Here is a 21,299-nt window from a genome sequence, read left to right as displayed (position 1 = left end):
AGAGGCCGCGGAAGCACTTCCTGCCCCCGGACGTGCTCTGCAGGCCCACAGGTACCAGGGTTAAGCCGAACGGGCACGTCTGCTCTTCCGAAAACTGTTTTAGTTTAGTTATTGGATCAGTGGAAAAATAATATTAATAAAACGAGCTCTGTCTGACATCTAGTATGAACTTCTGCATCCGCTTATTTCCACCTTGAGTCCGCGAGCCCGTGTACCCTGTTTCCGAGCGTCCCAGACAGATGCCTGGTTTGTGTCCCTCTTCGGATGTCGCTGGGGTGTGGGGACTGCCCGTGGGAGCCCGGCCGGTCGCGTCTGTGCCTCGGTCCCCGCCCCGCTGCAGAGAGCTTGGAGAGCAGGTGCCGGGCTTGTGCTCACCTGCAGGGGGGATGCTGGGGCCCGGTGCGCACACGCGTCCTTGCAGACCTTCATGCTTGTGCCGCACGGCGGGGTGCGTGAAGGAGTCTGGCGGGCGGGAGTGGCTGCGACAGACTCTGGCTTGGCCGGTGTCGACTCACAGGTCCGAGCGGGTGGTCTTGCAGGGTGGGCTGCCCTGAACCCCTGCGCCCCCAGGACAAGAGGAGGACCGCCGCGCTCACTCCTAGGGTCCCGCTGCCGTTCTTAGCTGTGAATCCAACGGTAACTGCTGACTGGGGAAATGGTGCTCTAGACACGTCATGCACAAAACATTAAAATCCGTTTTTAAAAATCTCTGTCAAGTTTCTGTAGAAGGTGCTACTTTAAGGAAAGGAACCTACACCCTCACTCGGTCACGATGACCCGCGGGCGGACTTCTGAGGCGCGCAGCTGGCCACCACCTTCTGGAGCTCATCCACCCACTCCTGGGGATGCTGGCCCCGTGCCGACCGATTCCTCCTTCGGGCACCCACGGCAAGCTGGGGGAGCCCTGCTGAGAACTTCCTAGACGAGCCCCCATGGAGCCCTGGGGTTCTGCTCTGAGACTGCAGCAATGCTACCCGGGGAGGAAGCACTTCCTGCAAGCAGGCCGATGGGACCCGGCCAAGGACGTGGGGTTCAGTCCCCGCAAAGGACAGGTCAGCTGAGCTCCCCGGGCGTCCCTGCGCTCGCGCTCCAACTGGACATTCGTGTCCGCACACAGCTGACTTGTCCTTCCCTCTTGGCTTTCTGTGGTGGTCGCTCAGCCCCGCCCACCTTCCAGAACTCCCGCGGGCAGGTGCTAGAGGCGGACAGACCCATGTCTGGCGAGGCTCCTCTCCCGCTGAGGTCTGACCCACCTGGTGGCCGTCGGGGACCATGCACAGCTCAGTGCCAGGCATCAGTGGTCCCTGTGCCGGCTCTGAGCGGGCTTCGGGGGCGGCCGTCTGACCGCGCTCGACATAGTGTTGGCACGAAACAGCAGCCGCCTCTGTTCCGTCCCAAGGTTCTGTCCGCCACTCTTGGACACCGCGGCTGCTGTCTGGCTGGAGCATGGAGATGCGGGCCGGCGTGGGGAGGCGGGCAGTGCACGGCTGCGGTCCCGGAAATCCCTAGGTCCATGCCGCACGCAACCCTAAGCCTCAGCTTAAACGCAAAATCCATTCCAACTTCTATGTAAAAGCATTTATTTGGTAATTATACACACGGGCGGGAGAGATGCACCAGCAGGGCCGAGCGTGCCATCAAGGCCTCTTCGTGAGTCGGGCGCTAGCCCCCGTGGGAGCCGTGGCCACGTCTGCCCGTGGGGACCCGCCGCGGCTCAGAAGTTCACGTGGCTGCGGATGGCGTTGATCTGCTTCACCATCTCCCGGATGTGCTCGCCCCTGCGGGACCACACGGTCACTCGGGTCCGCGAGTGTGAGCAGCGAGCGCGCCAGTGACACCCGCGCGTAAGGGCTTCAGCGGAGGCGCTCGGGCGTGTGGAGGATCCCGCGCGTTGCCCTGGACCGTTGGGCTCCCGCCACCCCTGCCCGGGACTCACTCCTCCTTCAGCACCGACTGGATGCAGCTGCGCTGGTAGGCGCTGAGGGCCATGGCGGGCTTCTGCGGGCTCAGAGCGCGCGCCATCTTGCGCTGCTGGTAGTCCTTCTTCATGGTCACCTGCGGGGCGGGACGGCCCAGGCTCCGTGTGCTGCGCCACCGCCGCTGGCAGACCCCTCCCCGCCCTGCCCCGCTCCCGCCCTGCGCACCTGCTTGATGGCGCGGCCCAGGTGGCGCAGCTGCTCGGGGATGCGCTGCAGCTCCCGCCGCATGTCGCGCTCGCGGTCGGACAGCACCGGCAGTTGCGCGTGGACGCGGTGCAGCACCGTCTTCATCCTGCGGTGAGGCAGGTGGGCGGCTCAGCCCGCGGCGGGCCCGGCCGACTCCGGCCCAGCATCCGCGCCCCGGCGCACTCTGCGGCCACTGACCTGTTCATGAGGTCCTCCTGCTTCTCCTTGGCCTCCTCGTACTTGTCGGCCAGGCGCTCTGCCATCTCCCGCAGGTTCTTCCTGGCGGCACAGACCAAGGGGCTGCGGGCTGCACCCAGCAGCGGAGACGCGGAGACGCAGCCGCCCGCCCTCCCGCCCGGTGCTTACCTCTCCTCGTGGCAGTGGCTGAGGTCCTCCAGCTGCTTCTGCTTCTGGTCGCACAGCAGCCGGACCCTGTGGGGCCGCACGCTCGTCAGGGGGGCCGCACGGGCGTCGTGGGGGCCGCGCGGGGAGCAGGGGTGCACGGGCCGCTACCTGCGCTGGATCTCCTCCTTGGCCAGGTCCTGCTTCAGCACGTATTGCTCCCGGAACACCTGCGTGGCGCGGCTCAGCAGCTGCAGGCACTCCTCGGGGGGCGGCGCCACAGCCTTGTCCGACCACCTGCCAGCGGCCGCCGTCACCTCTCCGGCTTGCGCCGGGGTGGGGCCCTCGTGCCGTGTGTCCTTCCCGGCTGCCCCGCAACCCCTCTCCCTGCATCTGCGCCACCCCCCGCCCCCCGTGTCTTGCTGACAGACCACGCCCGGTTCCCCGCACACCTGGCTGGCAGCATGCAGGGGATGGGGGGGGTGGCCACGGAGGACGGACAGGCAGGAGGAACACGGGACGGGAATCTGGTGGAGCCCCGATGCCCCGAACCGCGTACTTCAAAAAGGCGGGATTCGCAACGCTCCGTTGCAAAATGCTTCTGATGTGCTTCTCGAAGGAGTCCGGGCTCTCGGTCAGGATGCGGAGAGGAGACTCGGCCGCGGCCTCATCTTCTCGGGTGCAGAGCAGGGGCGGAGACGCCGGGTGGACGGTGCTTCTGCAAGACACAGGGGATTCCGCACTGTCTTCCGCGCGCGCATCGGCGTGAGCCTCCAGGGCATCGACGCGGAGCTGGGAAAACACGGCAAGCCAGAGAGCGAGTCTCCAGGGACAGGACGAGAACACAGCGCTCTGCCCTGCAGGCCACCCTGGGGGAGCCGCCCCCCGCCCCGCTCTCCCCACACCGCCGCGGCATGCGTGCAGGGCAGGAGTCTGAACTGACCGGGGCGGGCACCGTACAACCGTCCGTCACGCAAACAGACTGTGCGTTTCCAGCAGGGTTCCCGGATCCACCCAGCCTGGCCGAGGGCTCCCCCAGCAGGACGGCGGAGCGTGTGGGGACGCGAGGGGACTTACAGCAAGGGCCGGATGAGGCACTCGTAGCTGCTGGTGACGCAGACCATCGTGGGCCCCAGGATGTCAGGCACGATCCAGAACCCTCGGATGGGCGCCGGCTGCCTGGAAAGACAAGGCTACAGGGCTGTCGCACACCCGGGATGCGCCGCCCCTGCAGGAGCATCGAGCTAGGGACCAGAAGGCCATCCTGCTGAGTCCCGGTCACCTCCCGTCCCCATCCTGCACCCTCTCCCGCTCTCCTTCCCTACGAGCCCAGCTCTTGCACCCACAAGCCCCGCCCATGCGCCTTCCGCAACCAACCCTTCCTCCTGGGGCCCACAAGCATGATGGCAGGACAGTGATGCAGGGACCCCGGGACTGAGCTGGGGTCATTCTCTACCCCTTCGTTCCCCGAACGTCCACAGACCAAGTATCCCTCAGTCACAAACTGAGCACAGTGTGTGTGACAGATGCAGTCTGTGCCCTCACGGACTCACTTTCAGTAGCGCACCCTGGAGCACACAAGGAGGGCCTCCGGCAGACGGGCCCACGGGAGCCCGCGCTGAAGCCCTGACATGAGCTCGGGGTCACACGTGAGGACGGGGGCACATGGCGGGTGGCCATCAGGCAGGTGGCTTGACCCAGAGCCCCTCAGGTCAGCGGTCGTGTCCGCGGGTGACCCGCGTGCACCCGGCAACGTGAGTTCAGTGGCCCGTGGGGAGGGGACACGGCCTTACCTGCAGGGCAGCGGCTTGGTGCAGAGGATGTGTTCCACGAAGCACTTCTGCTCGGCAGCCAGCTCCTGCAAGCTGTCCTTGTCCTCCTCGTCTGTGGGGGAGGGGCCCAGGGACCTGGGTCAGCGACCCGCGCACATAGCGCAGGCGCCCGCCAGACGTGGCCAAGTGCCTGTGCCAGAGCCCGGCCTCGTGTGGGCTGTGCTGGCAGAGCGGCTGTGTCCGGGCAGCGGCCTAGACGCAGGCCGGCTCTGCATCGGCTCCCCGAAACGCGACCCCAGCAGCGTGCCACCGCGGCACATCATGCTCTGGGGCGGGGGGAACAAGAGCCATACACCCACCACCAGAGATTTCAGTCTCTTCGCGAGGGCGCCTGGGGGGCTGAGTCGGTGCAGCGGCTGCTTTGGCTCAGGTCACGCTCCCGGGGTCCCGGGGTCACGCCCCACGTGGGGCTCCCTGTTCAGCGGGCGTCTGCTTCCCCTCCCCATCTGCTGCCCCCCGCTTGTGCGTTCTCGTGCTCCCGCGAATAAGAAATCTCAAGTCTGCTCAGTTCCCGAAAGGAAGCCGCACGCACATGAGCAACCACACGAGTCCGGCCGATTGGCCCCCCTCCCTGCCCCCGTGCGGTGGACCATCAGTGTCGTGCACCAGCCTGCTCTGTGCGGTCCCCAAAGGCAGAGCCACGCAATAGGGAGCCGCAGCTGCGTCGGACCTCACCCCTCCCCAGTGCTAGCGGACACCCTGTTGCACGGCTGTATGGCTGCCCACTTGGCGGCAATGGACGCCCGGCTGTTGGGCTACTGCGCCAACGCCGCTGCCAAGAGCTGCTTACTGGCGTGCGTGTGCACCGAGGAGCGAATCGCCGGGTCACACCATGCCGGATAACAGTGTGGGTCACCCGGGGAGGGTCTCCCTTCTGGGACCGACGCTGCCGAACGCGTCTCCCCGCGCTTACTGGCTGTGTGCGCCTCATCAGCCAAACCATGTCACTCAAACCCCCTGTCCTTCCCTGAACTGGGCTCTTATCTGTCTGCGAGTCTCCACGAGCCCCTCGCGTGCTCCAGCTACCACGTCCGCGAGCAGATCTGGGCCGGGCGCTTCCCCCCACCCCGTGGACAGTCCTTTCGCTCTGTCACAGGGTTTTCTTCCACGAGTTTTACAGTTTCACTTCTATCACCCGTCTGAGTCACTCTTGTGTCATGGTGTGAGGAAGGGGTCCAATTCCGTCCTGTCGCGGCTACATGCACACGTGTCCCAGCACCGCGGGTCAGGAAGACTGCTCTCCCCGGGCCAACCTGTGCTGGGCCCTGTGGAAGCCAACAGGGCTGTCCCCCCGTTCCACCAACCTACGCGGGTCTCCTACGTCCGCATGGCGCTGGGATCGCCGCACCTTCTGGGAGAGGCTCTGAAGTTGGCAAGTGTGGGTCCTTAAACTGGATTCTTGTTTTTCAAGACCGTTTTGGCTATTGTAGGGCCCTGGGATTCCAAACGAGTTTTCGGACCAGCTTCTCAATTTCTGCCAATTCAGACCCGGAGGGCACGGGGTCTGCACACCGACTCAGGAGTGTTGCCATTTAAAAGTACTAAGTTTTCTGATCCATGAACATGGGATTTTTTTTAAAGCTTATTTCTTTCAGCAACATTCTGTCATTTTGCGCTTATACTTTCACTTTTGTTAAATTCATTCTCAAGGGTTCTCTTCTGAAGCTAGTACAAATGGGACTGTGTTACTCTCCTTTGGATCATTCACTACTAGTGCGCGGAAACACGACAGGTGACTGCAGCCGCAAGCCCTCGGAAACCATCAGCACAAACGCCCTGTAACGGGTCCTCTAGATTAACCGCACAGAAGACCACGGTGTCAGAAGGGAGAATTGTGGCTCTGCCTTCCTAACGTTGAAGGCTTTATTTCCTTGGCTCCTTTCCTTGCCTGCCCGCTCGACGACGCTGAACACGGGGGCCAGAGCTGCAGCTCTTACGGGAAAGCGTGGGAGGCAGAACCTGTCACCCACCAGCCCGGATGTCTAGCCGAGGACTCCTGAGCCGGAACCAAGTGCCAGACACTCAGCGCACTGAGCCGCCCAGGCGCCCCGACTCCAAACTACTTTTGGAGAGAATCCAGGAAACACACTGTAAAGTACAGAAAACTCACCTGACCCAAGAAATTTGTGAAGTTTATGAATCCAAGTGAGCCCAACACTGTGCACGCCGGCCTCGTGAGTGCAGTGGTATCTTGAGGGACACTTGGGATCTGCAAATGGAAGCACGAATGATACGATGGCAGCCATCAGAGTACGGACAGTCGCCCCAGCAGCCGACAAGCACAGCGGGGGACAGAAGTGACCCTTGGTCTGCAGGACCGTCACACTACTGTGTCAGTGGTTTTGAAACTTGAAGATCTGAGTTCCATTTTCAAATACATTTTAGGTATTTTTAAAATAAACACAAGTCGTATTTTTCAACCAAAGAGTTCACCACACGTATACACGTGCTGCCTTTCTGTCCCCGCTGTGCATTTATTTACCGCTCTTCAAAATAAAATGGAGTGGCCCTGCAGGAACGCCTGTGCCTGCACATGTCCCTCCACTAAGCTACTCTAGCCAGGGCACTGGGCATAGCGCGCGGGGACGACCGCGGAGCCAGCAGCCCCATCACCACGCGTCCAGGCAGGTGTCAGCTCGCGGGTGGTTTTATGTTTAAACTTGAATTCTTTTTTCTTCCTTGAGTAAGTTTACTCCCAACAGGGGGCTTGAACTCATGACCCTGAGATCCAGAGTCACTCGCTCTTCCAGCTGAGCCAGCCAGATGCCCCAAGTATTTTGGGTTTTCTTGGGTTTTTTGTTTTTTGTTTTGGGTTTTCTTGGTTTTTTTTTTTTTTTAAATACAATTCTTGTCTGACAATCTTTTGTATTTACTTTTTTTTTTAAGAAAAGGTTTGTTTTAGGGAGCATGTGTGCATGCCTGCGAGAGTTAGGGATGGGGAGACTCTCAAGCAGACTCCCTACTGAGCATAGAGCCCAACGTGGGGCTCGAAGTCACGACCCTGTGATCCCCACATCAACCGACATCAAGAGTTGGACGTGACTGACTGAGACACCCAGAGAATGCTTCACATTTACACGAGGAAGTACGAGGATCCGCTCGCAGTTTCGATGAAATCTCCTGTACTTCTGAGCCCTAGTACCAGGGAGACCAGCTGACGCTAAAACACGAGTTCCTGAATACTTACAAATAATTATCCCTGCGACTTGGTACTTTCAAAAGGTTAAACAACTAAAACAAGATACAGAATAATTTACACGCTAAAGCTGATTCAAGATGCAAGTGTCGAGGGGCACTGGTTGGCTCAGGGGAGCACGCAACTTGATCTCGGGGTCGTGAGTTCAAGTGACCAGGATCCTGGGATCGAGCCCTGCATTGGGCTCTCTGCTCAGCAGGGAGCCTGCTTCCCTCCCTCTTGCCTCTCTGCCTACTATCTCTGTCAAATAAATAAAATCTTAAAAAAAAAAAAAAGAGTGGGGGGCACTGGCTGGCTCAGTTGATAGAGTGTGTGACCCTCGCATCAGGGGCAGGAGTTCAAGCCCCACATCGGGCATGTAGCCTACTTGATGAAGAAAAAAGAGGCAGCTGTCCTCCATAAGCCCTGAATGAAAACCTCCTTCTGTCTCACAACCCTTCTCACTGTTGACTTCACGGTAAGTAAATGCTGTGAAGCGAATGTTAACGTTTTTGTTCTATTTTATATGTTGGGCTTCTGCACAACTCCCTCTCCAAACAGCATTAGACTGTTACAGAGTTTTAAAAGCCCTGCTCTGTGGCAGTCCCCTGTCTGAACAATAAAATACTAAAAAGCTTCTCTTCAACTGCCCAAACTTGAGACTTTATCTTAGGCTCAAATCATCTCATTAGGTCTATGGTTTCCAACGGCTTTTCAAAAAGTGTCCGCGCTGAAGTCAACAGCAAAACCTCAGTGCTGGGAAGGAACCAGAATCTGTCATGGAAGAGGCAACATCCGTCACTGAGCGGGAATCTGCCAACACCCCACTATTCGGCAGCCACTCACTCAGTCATTAAAAATATGGGTACATTTCAGTGACCGTGACGTGCTGAGTATGAACACGAATGAGTCAAAAACTTCCAAGTCATACAACACATGACATATCAGCTCTCAGAAAAACGAAGACAAGATCGCCTCTAAGGTCTCCCAGACACCTGTTCTCTTCGTAAGGAACCAAGAAGCGTGTGTCCCTTACCTCACCGGGTCCCCGTGTCCTCGTCTCTAAATTCTGATCCCTAGTCAGATGTGCTCAGTGGGCTCCCCAGGCTGCTCTACTGCACGGGAGCCCCAAGCCCTGAAGGCTTGCTGTCCGCTCTGCAGAGCTGGACCCGAGCCGGCAGCTCCAGGGCCGGCGAACAGCAGTTCCTGTCCCCGCCCGGGCCCAGGAAGCCTGGAGGAGATTCCGGGAAGCGGTGGCAGGACAGCGGGATCGCAGGGACCGGTGTCCACGGGCCTCCCAGGTCATGCAGGGTCACCCAGACCGTTTCAGATGAGAAAATGGAGCTGGAGGGGCTGATGGGAGGCCAGCTCGTGTCAGAGCTGTCCCCAAACCCAGCAGGAGCCCGGCTCCTTCCGCTCAGCCCTTGGCACCCCAATGGCCCCGGCTTCCAGGGGTTCAGCAGTCTCGGCAGAAGCTCCCCAGACGGGCACAGAGAAGCCAGAAAGATCTGGTACCAGCCCAGGTCAGTTCACAGAGAAAAAGGTAAAAGGACCGCGTTCACCCGGTCTGGGAGCAACGACATACTGCGATGTGTCTAGAAACGAAACAGGTTTTAAAGCCGAGCGACTCAGTGGCCTGTCGTGACCTGATTTTTAACATTTACTAAGGTCTGCGTAGATTTCAGATTTGAATCATGACATAAGCTTTCAACTAGACCAGGAAAATCCCCTGCTGGGTCTGGACGGCTCCAGACGGCAGACCGGCTGAGAACCTGGGAAGCCCGCCCGGCCTCTCTTGGCCCTGGAGGGCGCTCGGGGCTCGATGGGCCTCCACATGCCCGGGAGCGACCCGGCCCCGGCCCCGTACACGCAGGACCCCGTTACCTCTGTGCAGTCTGATGGGACAAGAAAAGTCAGAATCGAAGGGGTCATCGTCCCCGGCGGCGAGCGTCAGGGCAAGCTCCAGCTCCACGCACTCGAACACGTACAGAGACGGGACGAGGTCGGCCCTGGAGTCCCAGGACTTCTCTGACTGCGGAAGCAGCAGCGCCATCTAAGATGATCGAGTCTGTCCTGCCCGACAGCACCCCCGCCCTCACCTCCTGACCAGAGGAGACCAGAGGATAGAACGGCCTCTCATTTCCTGGAGATGCAAATCAGGTTCCGAAGAGCCCACTTGGGGGCTACCCGGATCCCTGCGTCTGTCACTGGAGGCCACACCTCGGGACAGGCTGGCCAGGGAAGCCGCGTCCCCGTGCAGAGATGCAGAGCCCGCCTGCTCCCGGCCTTTGCCCCGCCCAGGACGCCTCCCCCTGCAACTCCCCACCCCAACACCCCCGCGCCCGACTCACTGTCTGGTCGTCCTCCTCCTCCCCCTCCAGCACGACGCAGTGGTACAGCACTCCAGACTCGGTGGCGATCACCAGGATGTTGGGGACGCAGGGCAGGCAGAGGATGGCGCATGCGTCGTAGCCGTAGTTATCTTCCGCTGCGGGGTGCATGGGCAGTGGGCCCAGCAGCTTCCCCACACCCCCGGCGCTGTGGGAACAGGGACACACGCTGGTGGGCGTCTGCAGAAGGAACCATGCCACTCCCAGCCCGGCTTGGATCAAGGTCCTGCGGCCCGCACACCCCGCCCCGCCTGTCCCCGAGCTTGGCACCTGGCTCTCCTGGCTCGGCTCTCCCCCCGGTGCTTCTCAACCAGAGACGTCTGCACCCAAGGGACAGGAACAGGAGGGAAAGGAACAATGTCTGAAGACATTCCTGATTGTCACGGGGTGGGGGGTGCTTACTGGTGCGTGGGGGGACAGAGGGTGCTGGTCAGCTCAAACGTCCCTACTGTGGAGACTGAGAAACCAGGCCCCAATCTAGGCCACTTTCCCTTATCGCGCCACTGATGGTCTACTAACCGACCGCTGCCATCCGCCCCAGGGAGACCCTCGCTGCCAAACCCTCAGCCGCATCCTGTGGCCACTCAGCCCCCCGCACCTCAACACCTGTGCTTGGTCCCCTCCCCACCTCTGGCCTTCTCCAACACAGTCCCCTGAGGGCCAGCGCTCCCCGGATTCTGTCGCAAGCCCCGCCCCCTCCCGCTGCACAATGCACAAGAGCACGCTGGGCTACACCCGCTTCTAACTACGGCCTGGATTCTGCACTTTCCCGGGGAAAGCAGCGGCTCTCCGGGGCTTCAGACACAGTGTTCCTGTGGAGACGCCATCACTGAGTGCTGGGGGTCACCCCGAAGGACAGAAGTTCAGCTGGGGAAGCAGATGTGTAGTGAGAACTACCACACATGGGCGGAGTGTGACAACATGGGGCCTCACAGCACGAAAGGAACACGGGGACGGACGGTGAAGGAAGGCAGCGCCTGCGTGGCTCGGGGCGGGGGGTTGAGCGTCCGACTCTGCATTTGGCACAGGTCATGATCTCAGGCTCGTGAGATCGAGCCCCGCACGGGCTCCGCGCTCAGTCTCCCCTTCCCACTGCCCCTGCCGCGTGTGCTCTCTTCCTCTCTACGAGAAACATTTTCCCCTAAGACTTTATCCATGTATTTGAGAGCAGGGGGAGCAGCAGCAGAGGCAGAAGGAGAGGCAGGCTTCTCAGTGAGCAGGGAGCCCGATGCGGGACTTGATCCCAGGACCCCAAATCTTAAAAACAGAAAACCACCCCCAGTGAGATGAGAAAGGGGTCAGGAATGAATGAGATCAATGGCGAAGCGGGTATTCCGGGAGGAGGCTGTGAACGCCGCAAGCAGCAGCTCTGGAAAGTTCTGAAAGCACGGATGTCAAGTGCCCACAGGAAGGAGATTCTGCGTAGCGGGGACAGGAGCGCCCCAGGAGGGCGGCCCAGGACCAGCGGACACGGGCGGTCTCCGGGGCGATGCTCAAGGCTCAGAGCCACGCATCTGCAGGAGGAATGTGACAGTCGCGAGGGCAGGACATGGAGGGAGAACCGGGACTCGAGGCCGCTGGTGGGGAGAGGCTCTGCGCAGAAGACGCGGAGGGTCCAGAGCCAGAACAAGGGGATGGAGAGAAGGGGGTTTGCACTCCAGGAATTTTCAGGGTAAAATCAAGAGAATTTGGGACTGGCCTAGACTAGATGTAAGAGCACGCAGTAGGCGTCCCGCTGGGTGGCAACAGGCTAATGGCGTCAGCACAGAAGCCCCCAGACGGGGTCCTGTGTGGAAGCTGGAGCACATTTGGGTCACGGAGAACCCGAGGGGAGCGAGTCCTCACAGACCTGCGCCTGGCGAGCTCTCGGCCTTTGTCACCCTTGTGGCTCTGCTCCCCCTCCTTACGCTCTGCGGTCACTTCTGCGGCGTCTGCCCGCGGATGCCCCCAGTCCAAACTCCCGTGTCAGTAGCGACCCGGTGTCGCAGGCCGCCCAGGCCCCCGCCCCCCTGCAGCGGCACCCATGACGCCCCACCCGGGTCTGCCGCGGTTACTACCTGTTGAGCCCCTCAGGACGAAGTGCAACGTTCGGCCTCTCGCCAGAGGCCTTTCTGGTTACAAACCAGCCCCCAAATATCTTCCCTTGACTGGCCCATCCTGACATGGGAGACTCGGGTCTTAAGCTCCAGAGTCTGCCTCCTCTCCCAGGCCTGCGTTTCCGGCTGTCCAAGGAGCGCTCCCACGTTCCCGTCCCACATGCGGCCCGACGAGCCCTCGGTACCAGCGCCGCCCACCGCCCCATTAACTGCCCCTATGGACCACAGCACTCGCGTGAGCGGGTCGCCCCTCGCCCGGCCAACAGCCAGGTCTCCCGGACCCTCCCTCTGTGCTGTCTACCATGGGCACCTCTCCCCGCTTCCAAACGGCGCAGTCCGGGTCCTGCAGGCGGTCGGCACCGTGTACAACTGCACCTTCGAACGTCTCTCTGCCCCCGCGTGTCCCTTACCAACCACCTTACCCTTCTGTTAAGAAGCCGTCACTGGCTTCCCACAGCCCTACTCCTATACAGGAAAAACCCATGTTGCTTTCCTCTTCTTAAGATTTTTTTTTTTTTAAAGATTTATCTGACAGACAGAGATCACAAGTAGGCAGAGAGGCAGGCAGAGAGAGGGAGGAAGCAGGCTCCCTGCTGAGCAGAGAGCCCGATGTGGGGCTCGATCCCAGGACCCTGGGCTCATGTCCCGAGCCAAAAGCAGATGCTTAACTTAAGACTGAGCGGCCCAGGCGCCCCGACCCCACGTTCCTTAACCAGGTGTCTAACTCCACCAGATTCTCCATGGCCAGATACTTCCAGCTCTGTGACCTGATGCTGCGTCCCTGGAACCCCTGCTCCTGTCACAAATGTCCCATCGCTGGGCCGTGACTGACACGTGCACGTACTTTCATACTCCCTGGGGCGCGCCTCGCGGGCCCTCGGGAAATCCCGCACTAGACACACGGCCTCTCCACGAAAACGTCCCTCCCTCCTGGGTGCGACCCATCTCTCCCTCCCGAGTCTCGCTGTCTCTGTGCCACTAACGCTGTCTGGGTACAACCGGAATGTTCAACACCAGACTGCCGTGTCTGCCCTTCCCGTCGGCGCCTCGCTCGCCTGCGTCACCTTGTTCACAGTACATCTGTGGCTGACGGCGAGGCAGTCAGAGGCCAAACGCTTGGAACCAGTCTTTCACGGAAACCAGGCCCTACAGGGCTGCCACGCTCCCGCAGCCTGAACACCGCGGCGCCCAGATCCCGCGGTGGCAGATGTGCTCCGGGCAGCGGCGCCCCCACTCACCTGTGCACCAGGCTGACGTACGTGAGAAAGGTCTCCCCATTCTCACACAGGATGTACAGCGGGTGCGCCACGACCTCGCCCTTGCCCTTCTGTGCAAACACGCTCCTCGGGACGGCGCACAGCGGCCCGAAGTCAAATGCGACGGCTGTCTCCCCCAGGGACGCTGAATACGCCCGCCTGCAGGGAAAGGTAAAGACCAGCCCGTTAGGAACGAAACAGCAGCGGCAGGGAGCGGGGATGGAATTTGCGTGCAGTGAAGAAGGGAAAACAAACCCCACCCAGATGACAGAAGCAGCGGCCCACAGCGAGGCTCCAGCTCCAGCAGCGTAACCCCGCAGACGTGCACGGACCAGAGACAAGAAAGCCGGAAAAGCCGCTGAGAATGGCACAGGTTCCTGCCACACATCTGGGAATCTGACAGCCCCGCCCGCTCGTGACAGTGACGCCCGAGACCCAAGAAAGGAGCACACGACGCAGTGTCAGCGAAGGATGTCAGGAAGGAAGTGACGGGGAGGGACCCCGACAGGCTGCGATCTGAGCGCCGTGCCAGAGGACAGGCGGGAGCACGGGCAAGGGCGGGGATGCAGAGAACGAGGGGTGAGGTGGCCGAGGTGGCTGGGCCCGGAGCCGGGGCACAGGGCGGGAGAGGGGCGGCGGGGGGCAGGCAGGGGACGCCCGCCGGGAATCAGCGGGGTGGGGCAGCAGGGACGCACAGCCCCCTGCTTTATACAAGTGTCCCCCCGGCTGCTGTGTGAGGAGACACAATGGGAGACCACGAGACATTTCATTTTCTCTTTAATATTTTCCCATAGGCGTTCCTGATTTCCTAAAGAAAACACATACGACCTTTGCAATTACGGCAGACAAACGATAAACATGCTGTCTTTGGGGGCGCCTGGGGGGCTCAGTCATTAAGCGTCTGCCTGTGGCTCGGGTCATGACCCCGGGCTCCTGCTCAGTGGGGAGTCTGCTTCTCCCTCTCCCTCTGCTGCTTCCCCCACCTGTGCTCTGTGTCAAATAAATAAAATCTTAAAAAAAAAAGACACCCTGTCTCTGTCTTTTGAAGGCGGCTGTAACTGCTCATCCAGGAAGACCACAGCCCCACACAAGGCTCCGAACACGGGTGTTTTCTCACCGCCGAGAGCGTGCTGGTCAGCGACGGAGAACCTTGAGTGTCTGTTAAAAGCACATCTGTGATCCCAATAAACTGAAAAACCATTTCCGGACACGAAGAACAACTTACCCTTTATTGAGTATCAGGCTTTCCTCCTCCGCCTCTGAAAGCACGATGACACTGGCGGGGGTCTGAGGCTCGCGCAGAGAGTAGACCCTAGGAGAGGGGGGAGAGAGCTGCACTCAGAGCTCTGCCATCCCAAGTCCGCCCTCGGCCCGGCCGGTCGCTGCTTCGGTGCCATCCTGCCAGGCTCACGACCGTGTGTCCGCCAGAGCGGCGCGCGGCACCTGCTCTCCGACGACGGCACCTCCAGAAACTCTCCCCGTCGTCACGAAGTCCCTCCCGGCGTCCTGCAGGCCATCCCGGCCCCGCTCTCCCATCCTGAGGCCCTGGGCGCAACGCCCCATCCAGGCACCGCCCGACCACCCTGAGCGGCCCAGCTCCCCCGCGCCACCCGCCTCTGCCCAGCGCACACGAGCCTTGTCGGAGGAGCCGCATGTGCGGCAGCCCTGGGCCGCGGGGAGGGACGCTGCGCCCCAGTCTACGTGCACTGCCCTTACACAAAAAAGCAACATCACATCACCCCTACTTTCCCAAAGGGAAGTATAAAACGGGAAAAATTCTTTCTTGCCAACATCATTTGAATTTAAAATAATGTAAACTTTCACAGCGTGTGGCTACAGTGCAGAGAACTATCAAAAGGCCAGTATCGTGGTTAGCGACCCGATGTCACCTACAAACCCTCACCGAGTTAATCACTCACCTTGACAACCCTGAGAAAACCCGAACTTCGTTTGTTCCACTACCAGTAAAATGCCTTAACAGGGTTTCTGATGAAAACGTGACCCAACAGCACACACACCGCGGTCTCCCTGCGCGTAAGCAGCACTGACTTCAAATCAAATGTGCCTGCCGGACGGGATGCGCGGCGGGGTGGAGGCCCGGGGTGGATGGGGAGAGCTTGGTGCCCGGAAACTGTCAACAAGGTCCAAAGCTTAGGATACACAGTAACTACCCGCATGTGTTTTTTTGTTTCTTTTGAGAGGAGGAGGAAGGGACTGAGAGACAAAGAGAGAGAACCTCAAGCCGACTGCGCACTGACCACAGAGCCCGACGCGGGGCTCAATCTCAGGACCCTGAGATCATGACCTGAGCTGAAATCCAGAGTCAGACGCTCAACCAACAGAGCCCCCCCAGACTCCCCATGTTTAAAAAAGAACCTTCAACAGCTGAGACCAGATACACCTCCTCTCAAGCTTAACTTCAGGAAGGTCTGGGCCAGTGCCCTCTCCTGCCGCCCGGTTTCCCAGGGGAGGGGCGCCTGGGGGCTCAGTCGTTGCAGTGTCTGCCTTCGATTCAGGTCATGATCCCGGGATCCTAGGATCGAGTCCTGCATCAGGCTCCCTGCTCAGCGGGGAGTCAGCTTCTCCCTCTCCCTCTGCCCCTCCCCGGGCTTGTGCTCTCCCTCACTGACAAATAAATAAAATCTTTAAAGACAGACATGCAGAAAGACCAAGAGAGGAGCATCAGGAGTCCTTCCTCGGACACTACAACCTCTGCAGGAGGAGAGTGTCCAGCTCCAAATCCAGATGGGAGGGGAGACATTCCACCAGATTCCAGGGGGCCTGTGATGTGGGGAGACCGGCTCTCATGTCCTCCCGGAATCCAGATGTGCTACAGGAAGCTGCAGGCCCCCAGGTAAAGAATCCCTGAGTGAACCGGACAGGTTACAGCCTGGGGTTGGGGGCTTGTGAATGCTACACAATATCCACCACTCACACATCACACATCAAGGGGTGGGCTGGAGCAGTGTGAGAAAGGACTGTGGGACCGATGCCCAGGTCCCTGGGGCCGTTGGAGGGCAGAGCAGTCACCCTCCAGGACAGCAGGGTGGTCACCACGATGCCACAGGAAAGACTGCAATGGCGGCACGAGTGCAAGGACCCTCACTCCCCAGAGAGGCCCCGACCACGGACAGAGCCAGTGGGAGACAGTGCTCCTCAGTGACGAGCAGCCCCTGAAGTGACACATAACTTTTGTACAGAGGAGCCGTGTCAATGGAGGCCACCAGTAGCAGATGGGACCAGACGACCCAGAAATCAGGGTCAGGCCCACCAACTGCCAGCCGGCCAGCCTCAGCTCCCTTCACTCCTGAGGAAGCAGGAGGCAGCCCCCTCCCCGCACATCACCCCGCCTCCAAGTGCGGGGACAGAAACAAGAGCCAGACCAGGTCACGCCCTCTGCACAAGTGTCCCCTCCCCTGGGGTCTGGCCTGTGCGACGGGCCAGGACCCAGAGCTGGTATGGACTGGACATCAGAGCTCCGAACTGGACAAACCGAGTTGAGCAGCTGAAAGTAACCAGACAGCGATGAGATCTGTGTAAGAGGCCCGTAAGGGGTCAACAGCCAGCAGAAAAGGAAGAGGCGCAGGGCACGGTTAAAAGTGGTGAGGAGAGAAGACGAAGCTGTCCGTAGCTCAGCGGAGTCCCGACACAGCTTTTACATAAGGCAGATCCAGAAAGCTAACTACGTAAATACCACAGAAGTCTCTGTAGGATTAGGGCCTTTAATCACAGAGTTCAAAACCCGTCAGATCAAACCAGCTCGTTTTACAGAGCTGGAAACTGAGGCTCCTCTCAAGTTTAAGATCTCCAAGACAGAGTGGCGTGTGAGGAAGAGAATTCAGATCTCTCAACTCCCAGTTACACTCTCTTCTCCCCATGGGGCATCGCCTCCAGCAGAGCGCCAGGAGAGGGGTTAGGGTTAGGCTCCTGGGCAGGTTAGTGAAGGAGTGACAAGGCGGGAGGCCCGGCTGGGCAGACGAGCAGTAAGGCCTCGAAGTTAGCGCAGTCGGACAGCCCGCTGGGCCTGAGTGCCAAGAGCAGCCTGAGACAGGCGCTGCGACACCCGGTGACCCGCCTGGGGGCCCACTGGCTGTCCCCGCGCGAAGCTACAGAGACAGAAAGACACCGCACCTTATCACATTGTCTGACGTCAAGAGCACGATGTGGGGGTCCAGCAGCTCACTGGGGTACCAGGCGGCGTGCTTCAGCGTCAGAGACGGAGAGCTGGTGAGAAACCGCTCAGCGATGGGCGTGGTACTGAAACGAAGACGGTAGTTTGTCCAAAACTTCCTGCAGAATGTGGACCAAAGACCTACGGGAAAACCTATCTTAATGCTCTGCTCTCATTCCCTTCGCCATCTTTCCTCCTCCCACATCTTGCCGAGAAGAGCACTCGAAGCCCCCATTCAGTCAGCATGTGTGAGGACCCACACAGAACCACCTTCTGAATCAGAGCTTCACACTGGCCCTCACGAGGGCCTCCACATACACTAACTGCTACGGCCGCCTTACTGGCCTGGGAAGAGAACCAAACACGATGCTCCAACTGCGGAAACGGGGCAACGGATTTTTTCTTTTTTTTTTTTTTTCGGAAACAGATTTTAGAAACGGGACATTGCAGAACTAAAGGCGGTTTCTATCTTATGCTCGTCAACACATCTTTCAGGCTCTGGCTTTTCCAGATTGTAGAAAAGATACAGAAATTAAACTTGGTTAAATTAAATGGACTTATACGTGGTAACTGCTTTTCAAAAGTTACCTTATTTCTACGCACACGAACGAGCTGAACTCCGGTGAGCCGGCTGTGAGCCATCAGGCAGGGCAGGCTCGAGGGCAGGCGAGGATCACATCAGCAGGAAGCCTGGGTGCGGCCCAGCTGGCGGCCTGTGCCGTTGGATCCACGGCACAGACAATGTAGCTTGCGAACCAAGGGGCCTGAGCCACCGCCCGCGTGTGTTCCAAACTGACAAACGATAAACGGAAATACAACTTACCTGCAGTTCACTGTTGATTTTCCGCCTTCAAATTCAGAGTTCTTCCCCCATCTCTTAGGCAGCTCTAACACTGTAAGTCCTTTGGTTCCCACAAGCGCTATGTGATGCTGCGTTGGACTTAACAGGACTTGGTAGACTTCAAACAGGGGCGGATTTATGCAGAGCAATCTCTGGAAAACAAAGCAAACTGGTCACAGTTCACGTCGCAGTAAGTATGCGGTAAGTCCTAGAAAGCACGACTGTCCCAGTGTAGTTTGGTCAGGCACCCGAGGCAGGCGCTGCTTTCCTCGCCGGGAGCTGCAGGGCAGTGACGCCTTCTGGGTAAGCGTTCACACCTGGGCTAGGAACTCACTGGAGATTTTTAACCACTGAGATCCGGACGTAACATAAACCACACCAGACTTCCCTCCCTTGAAAAACAAACACTACACATCGATTGCCTTTTTATGGCCGAACTCCAGCCTGCCCCGGACAGTCTCTATGCCAGCTCAGGTCAGCCTGTGTCCGCGAAGCCACCAGGCTCTATCAGCCTCTGCGTCTCTCGACAGCTCTTCCTTCTTCTGCGGCGGCTATCACGGTCCGGGAGACCTCCTGACACATTACCCCGATCTTCCAGCCAGGGGTACGTGCGTCTCCTCTGCGCTCTGGATGACTGTCGCGGTCCTTGTCAGGCTGCACTGCGGTCACCCTGACCATCCTGCACAGGTAACCGAATTCCTGACACTGTGTCCTTCCTTGCATACCCTCGGCACAATGTATGGCATAAAGTTGGCTCCAGGTGTTTCAGCGCAGCAAGAAATGAACTCAGAACGTTCATAATTGGCGGCTGCTGTTCCGTATCAGGAACGGGACGGGGACAGAACGGCTTTAAGAGCTCGCGCAGCCGGACCCACACGGCAGAATCACAGAGCCACGCATTTTCGGGGGTTCTCAAAGCTGCTTGTCCCAGTGTCACCAGCCCTCACAACAACGCACTTCCTCAGAGCGGCATGTCCTGCTGCTTCTCTCCTGACCACCCACACTCCCATCTTCTGTCCTTTCTACTTCCACTCATAAACCGGGAGACGCCAACGTATCACTCACCCTCCCGTAAGGAGACACCCTCAGCTAGGATCTTTCCACACACGACCGCTCTACACACAACACACAAGGAGGGCTCTACCGCCTGTCTCCCTGCTGCGGCTGAGCGGCCCTTCGCCGAGTCCAGCCAAGGGCGTGTGTCTCCCGTGGGTGGTCCTCGCTGACCCCACCGTCTTCTTGTCTGATCGGGTCCATCTCAAACTGAACAGAGGCCACTCCGAACACCTGAGATCACGTGTGACGATTACAAACTTAGGGGATTTTGTTTTATTCTGTTTCTGAAGTCACTATTCTCCTTTCGTCAACGTTTACATCTGCAACTCACGGTGAGCCGCTTTCCTGCCGGTGAGATTCTGGCAGGCTGAGAGCCACTCAGCCCTCAGTTTCCTGAGCGCCACCCCGCTCCGGGCAGCCTGCGAAGGACGGGGATGCAAAAAGCAAGACCAACAGGCACGACCCCGCCTGGGTGGCTGCGGAGCAGAAAAGAGGGACAGCGAGCACCATGGACATAATCAGGGCCGCTCTACGTGCTGCTGAACAGGGCCGCCGAGTGCCTCCGATCACTCTGGCGAACAGAAGTTTTACAGGAACAGACGGTCAACTTGGGACCGGTCTTCAGAACCGCAGAAACACCCCCGGCACCTTGATAAAACCCATGAATTTCTCCCCCGCAGGCACCGGGCAGGGGCCCACGACAGAAGGCACGAGTAAGACGGGCGACACGTCTGCTATGTTTCCCAGTCTTTAGAAGACCCGCACCCGTGTACCACGGACAAACGTTCCCTCAGGCCAGCGCTGGGCCGCAGGAAGCCTGGCGCGCCGCTGCCCGCGTGCACGTGCCCGCGTTCACCCAGACCCCGCGCAGCTCCCGCCCCACCCTGCGGCGGCTCATCCTCTAGCGGGGGGAGGAAGCAGGACCGGGGACCCCCTCCTCCACGTCGGCACGAAACCGCGAGCGGCCGCTTCCAGACCGACCCCGACTCGGCGCTCACAGCGACCGCGGCAGGAGGTCGGGTCTGTCCCCGCGACCTGGCGGGTGTCGCCCCACGAAAGCGGAGTCTCAGACCCAGCCCGCCGCGCTCGCCTGCCGGGTTTCCCCTCGGAGCACCCGCACGCAGCTCCCCGGCCTCTGTCCCTGGCCCGGGCCCCCGAGAGCACGCGGGCGTCCGCAAGCCTCCGCCGGGGAACGGAGCCCGGCCACGACAGGCTACGAAGCTGCCGCGCCGAAGCGGAAGGGGAGACGCGAGGAGAGCCGGCGGCGCCGCGCCCCCGCCCAGCACGCGCGGCCGGGCCCACCTGGTACTGGGACAGGGACGGCTCCTCGCCCGCGCCGCCGCCCCGCAGGCGCACCACCAGGAACGAGCCGCCGTCGCCGTCCCACATGAAGAGCTCTCCGCCCAGCCCCACGACCAGGCTCCTCGTCAGCGGCGGCGCGGACGGCGACGGGCACGCCGGCTTCTCAGCCTCGCCGGGGCTCTGGCTCTTCAGCCCCTCGCGGAGCCGCAGGAACACGACGTGGTTGGGCAGCCAGGACTGCCACGGCTCCGCGTCGCCCGCGGGACCCTCAGCCGCTGCCATCTTAATCCGACTGCGTGCGTCGCCCCCGTGATGCGGCGCGCCGCTGAGCGCAGCCAATCCGCGGCCCGCCGGCGCGCTCCGGCCAATCAGCGAGCGGGCAGCCGGGGCACGCGGGCCTCGGGGGCGGGGCGAAGGGGGAGGGCCGGCCGGCAGCTCTCCGGCCAATCACCGGGCTGGCAGCCCGGGCAAGTGGCCTCGGGGGCGGGGCGAAGGGGGGCCGGCCGTCAGGCGGGACCATCGCTGAGGGAAGGCCAGCCCCCGGGGACAGCCTGAGAGCGGCGTCTGACCGCTGCGTGGACATCTCCGCCTGGCTAAGCCTGGACATCCGAAGCCTTCCCTCAAGACCCACTTCCCTCACTCCAGGTGGGGTTGACCTCACAGATGCCGCTGC

The 21,299-nt window shown here is 60.3% G+C and overlaps 1 protein-coding gene across 1 annotated transcript; it reads right to left on the bottom strand.

The window, feature by feature from the left end:
* Nucleotides 1-1,665: 1,665 nt before the first annotated feature.
* Nucleotides 1,666-20,930, bottom strand: NUP88 (nucleoporin 88). The gene is made up of 17 exons (XM_032839920.1): nt 20,627-20,930; nt 18,251-18,420; nt 17,388-17,513; nt 14,482-14,568; nt 13,239-13,415; nt 9,866-10,052; nt 9,399-9,546; nt 6,450-6,548; nt 4,301-4,391; nt 3,585-3,686; nt 3,067-3,225; nt 2,679-2,804; nt 2,532-2,597; nt 2,364-2,444; nt 2,145-2,271; nt 1,937-2,055; nt 1,666-1,778 (listed from the first exon to the last, which is right to left on the bottom strand). Exons 1-17 carry the CDS (start codon nt 20,906-20,908, stop codon nt 1,715-1,717), a joined length of 2,211 nt encoding a protein of 736 aa, XP_032695811.1. The 5' UTR covers nt 20,909-20,930; the 3' UTR covers nt 1,666-1,714.
* Nucleotides 20,931-21,299: the final 369 nt, after the last annotated feature.

This window comes from Lontra canadensis, unplaced genomic scaffold, assembly GCF_010015895.1.
Source record: "Lontra canadensis isolate GAN:19392208 unplaced genomic scaffold, GSC_riverotter_1.0 scaffold110, whole genome shotgun sequence".
In the NCBI taxonomy this organism is placed as follows: domain Eukaryota; kingdom Metazoa; phylum Chordata; class Mammalia; order Carnivora; family Mustelidae; genus Lontra; species Lontra canadensis.
Note: the sequence above shows the minus strand (reverse complement) of the source record. Positions and strands in the feature narration are given on the sequence as shown.

Excerpts from the sequence above, each read along its gene's own strand:
- NUP88 (XM_032839920.1), bottom strand. The coding sequence starts at position 20,908 with ATGGCAGCGGCTGAGGGTCCCGCGGGCGACGCGGAGCCGTGGCAGTCC. Across the intron at positions 3,226-3,584 it reads TGCCTCATCCGGCCCTTGCT|AAGCACCGTCCACCCGGCGT; the intron begins GTAAGTCCCCTC and ends TGTGTCTTGCAG. Across the intron at positions 2,598-2,678 it reads AAGGAGGAGATCCAGCGCAG|GGTCCGGCTGCTGTGCGACC; the intron begins GTAGCGGCCCGT and ends GCGGCCCCACAG.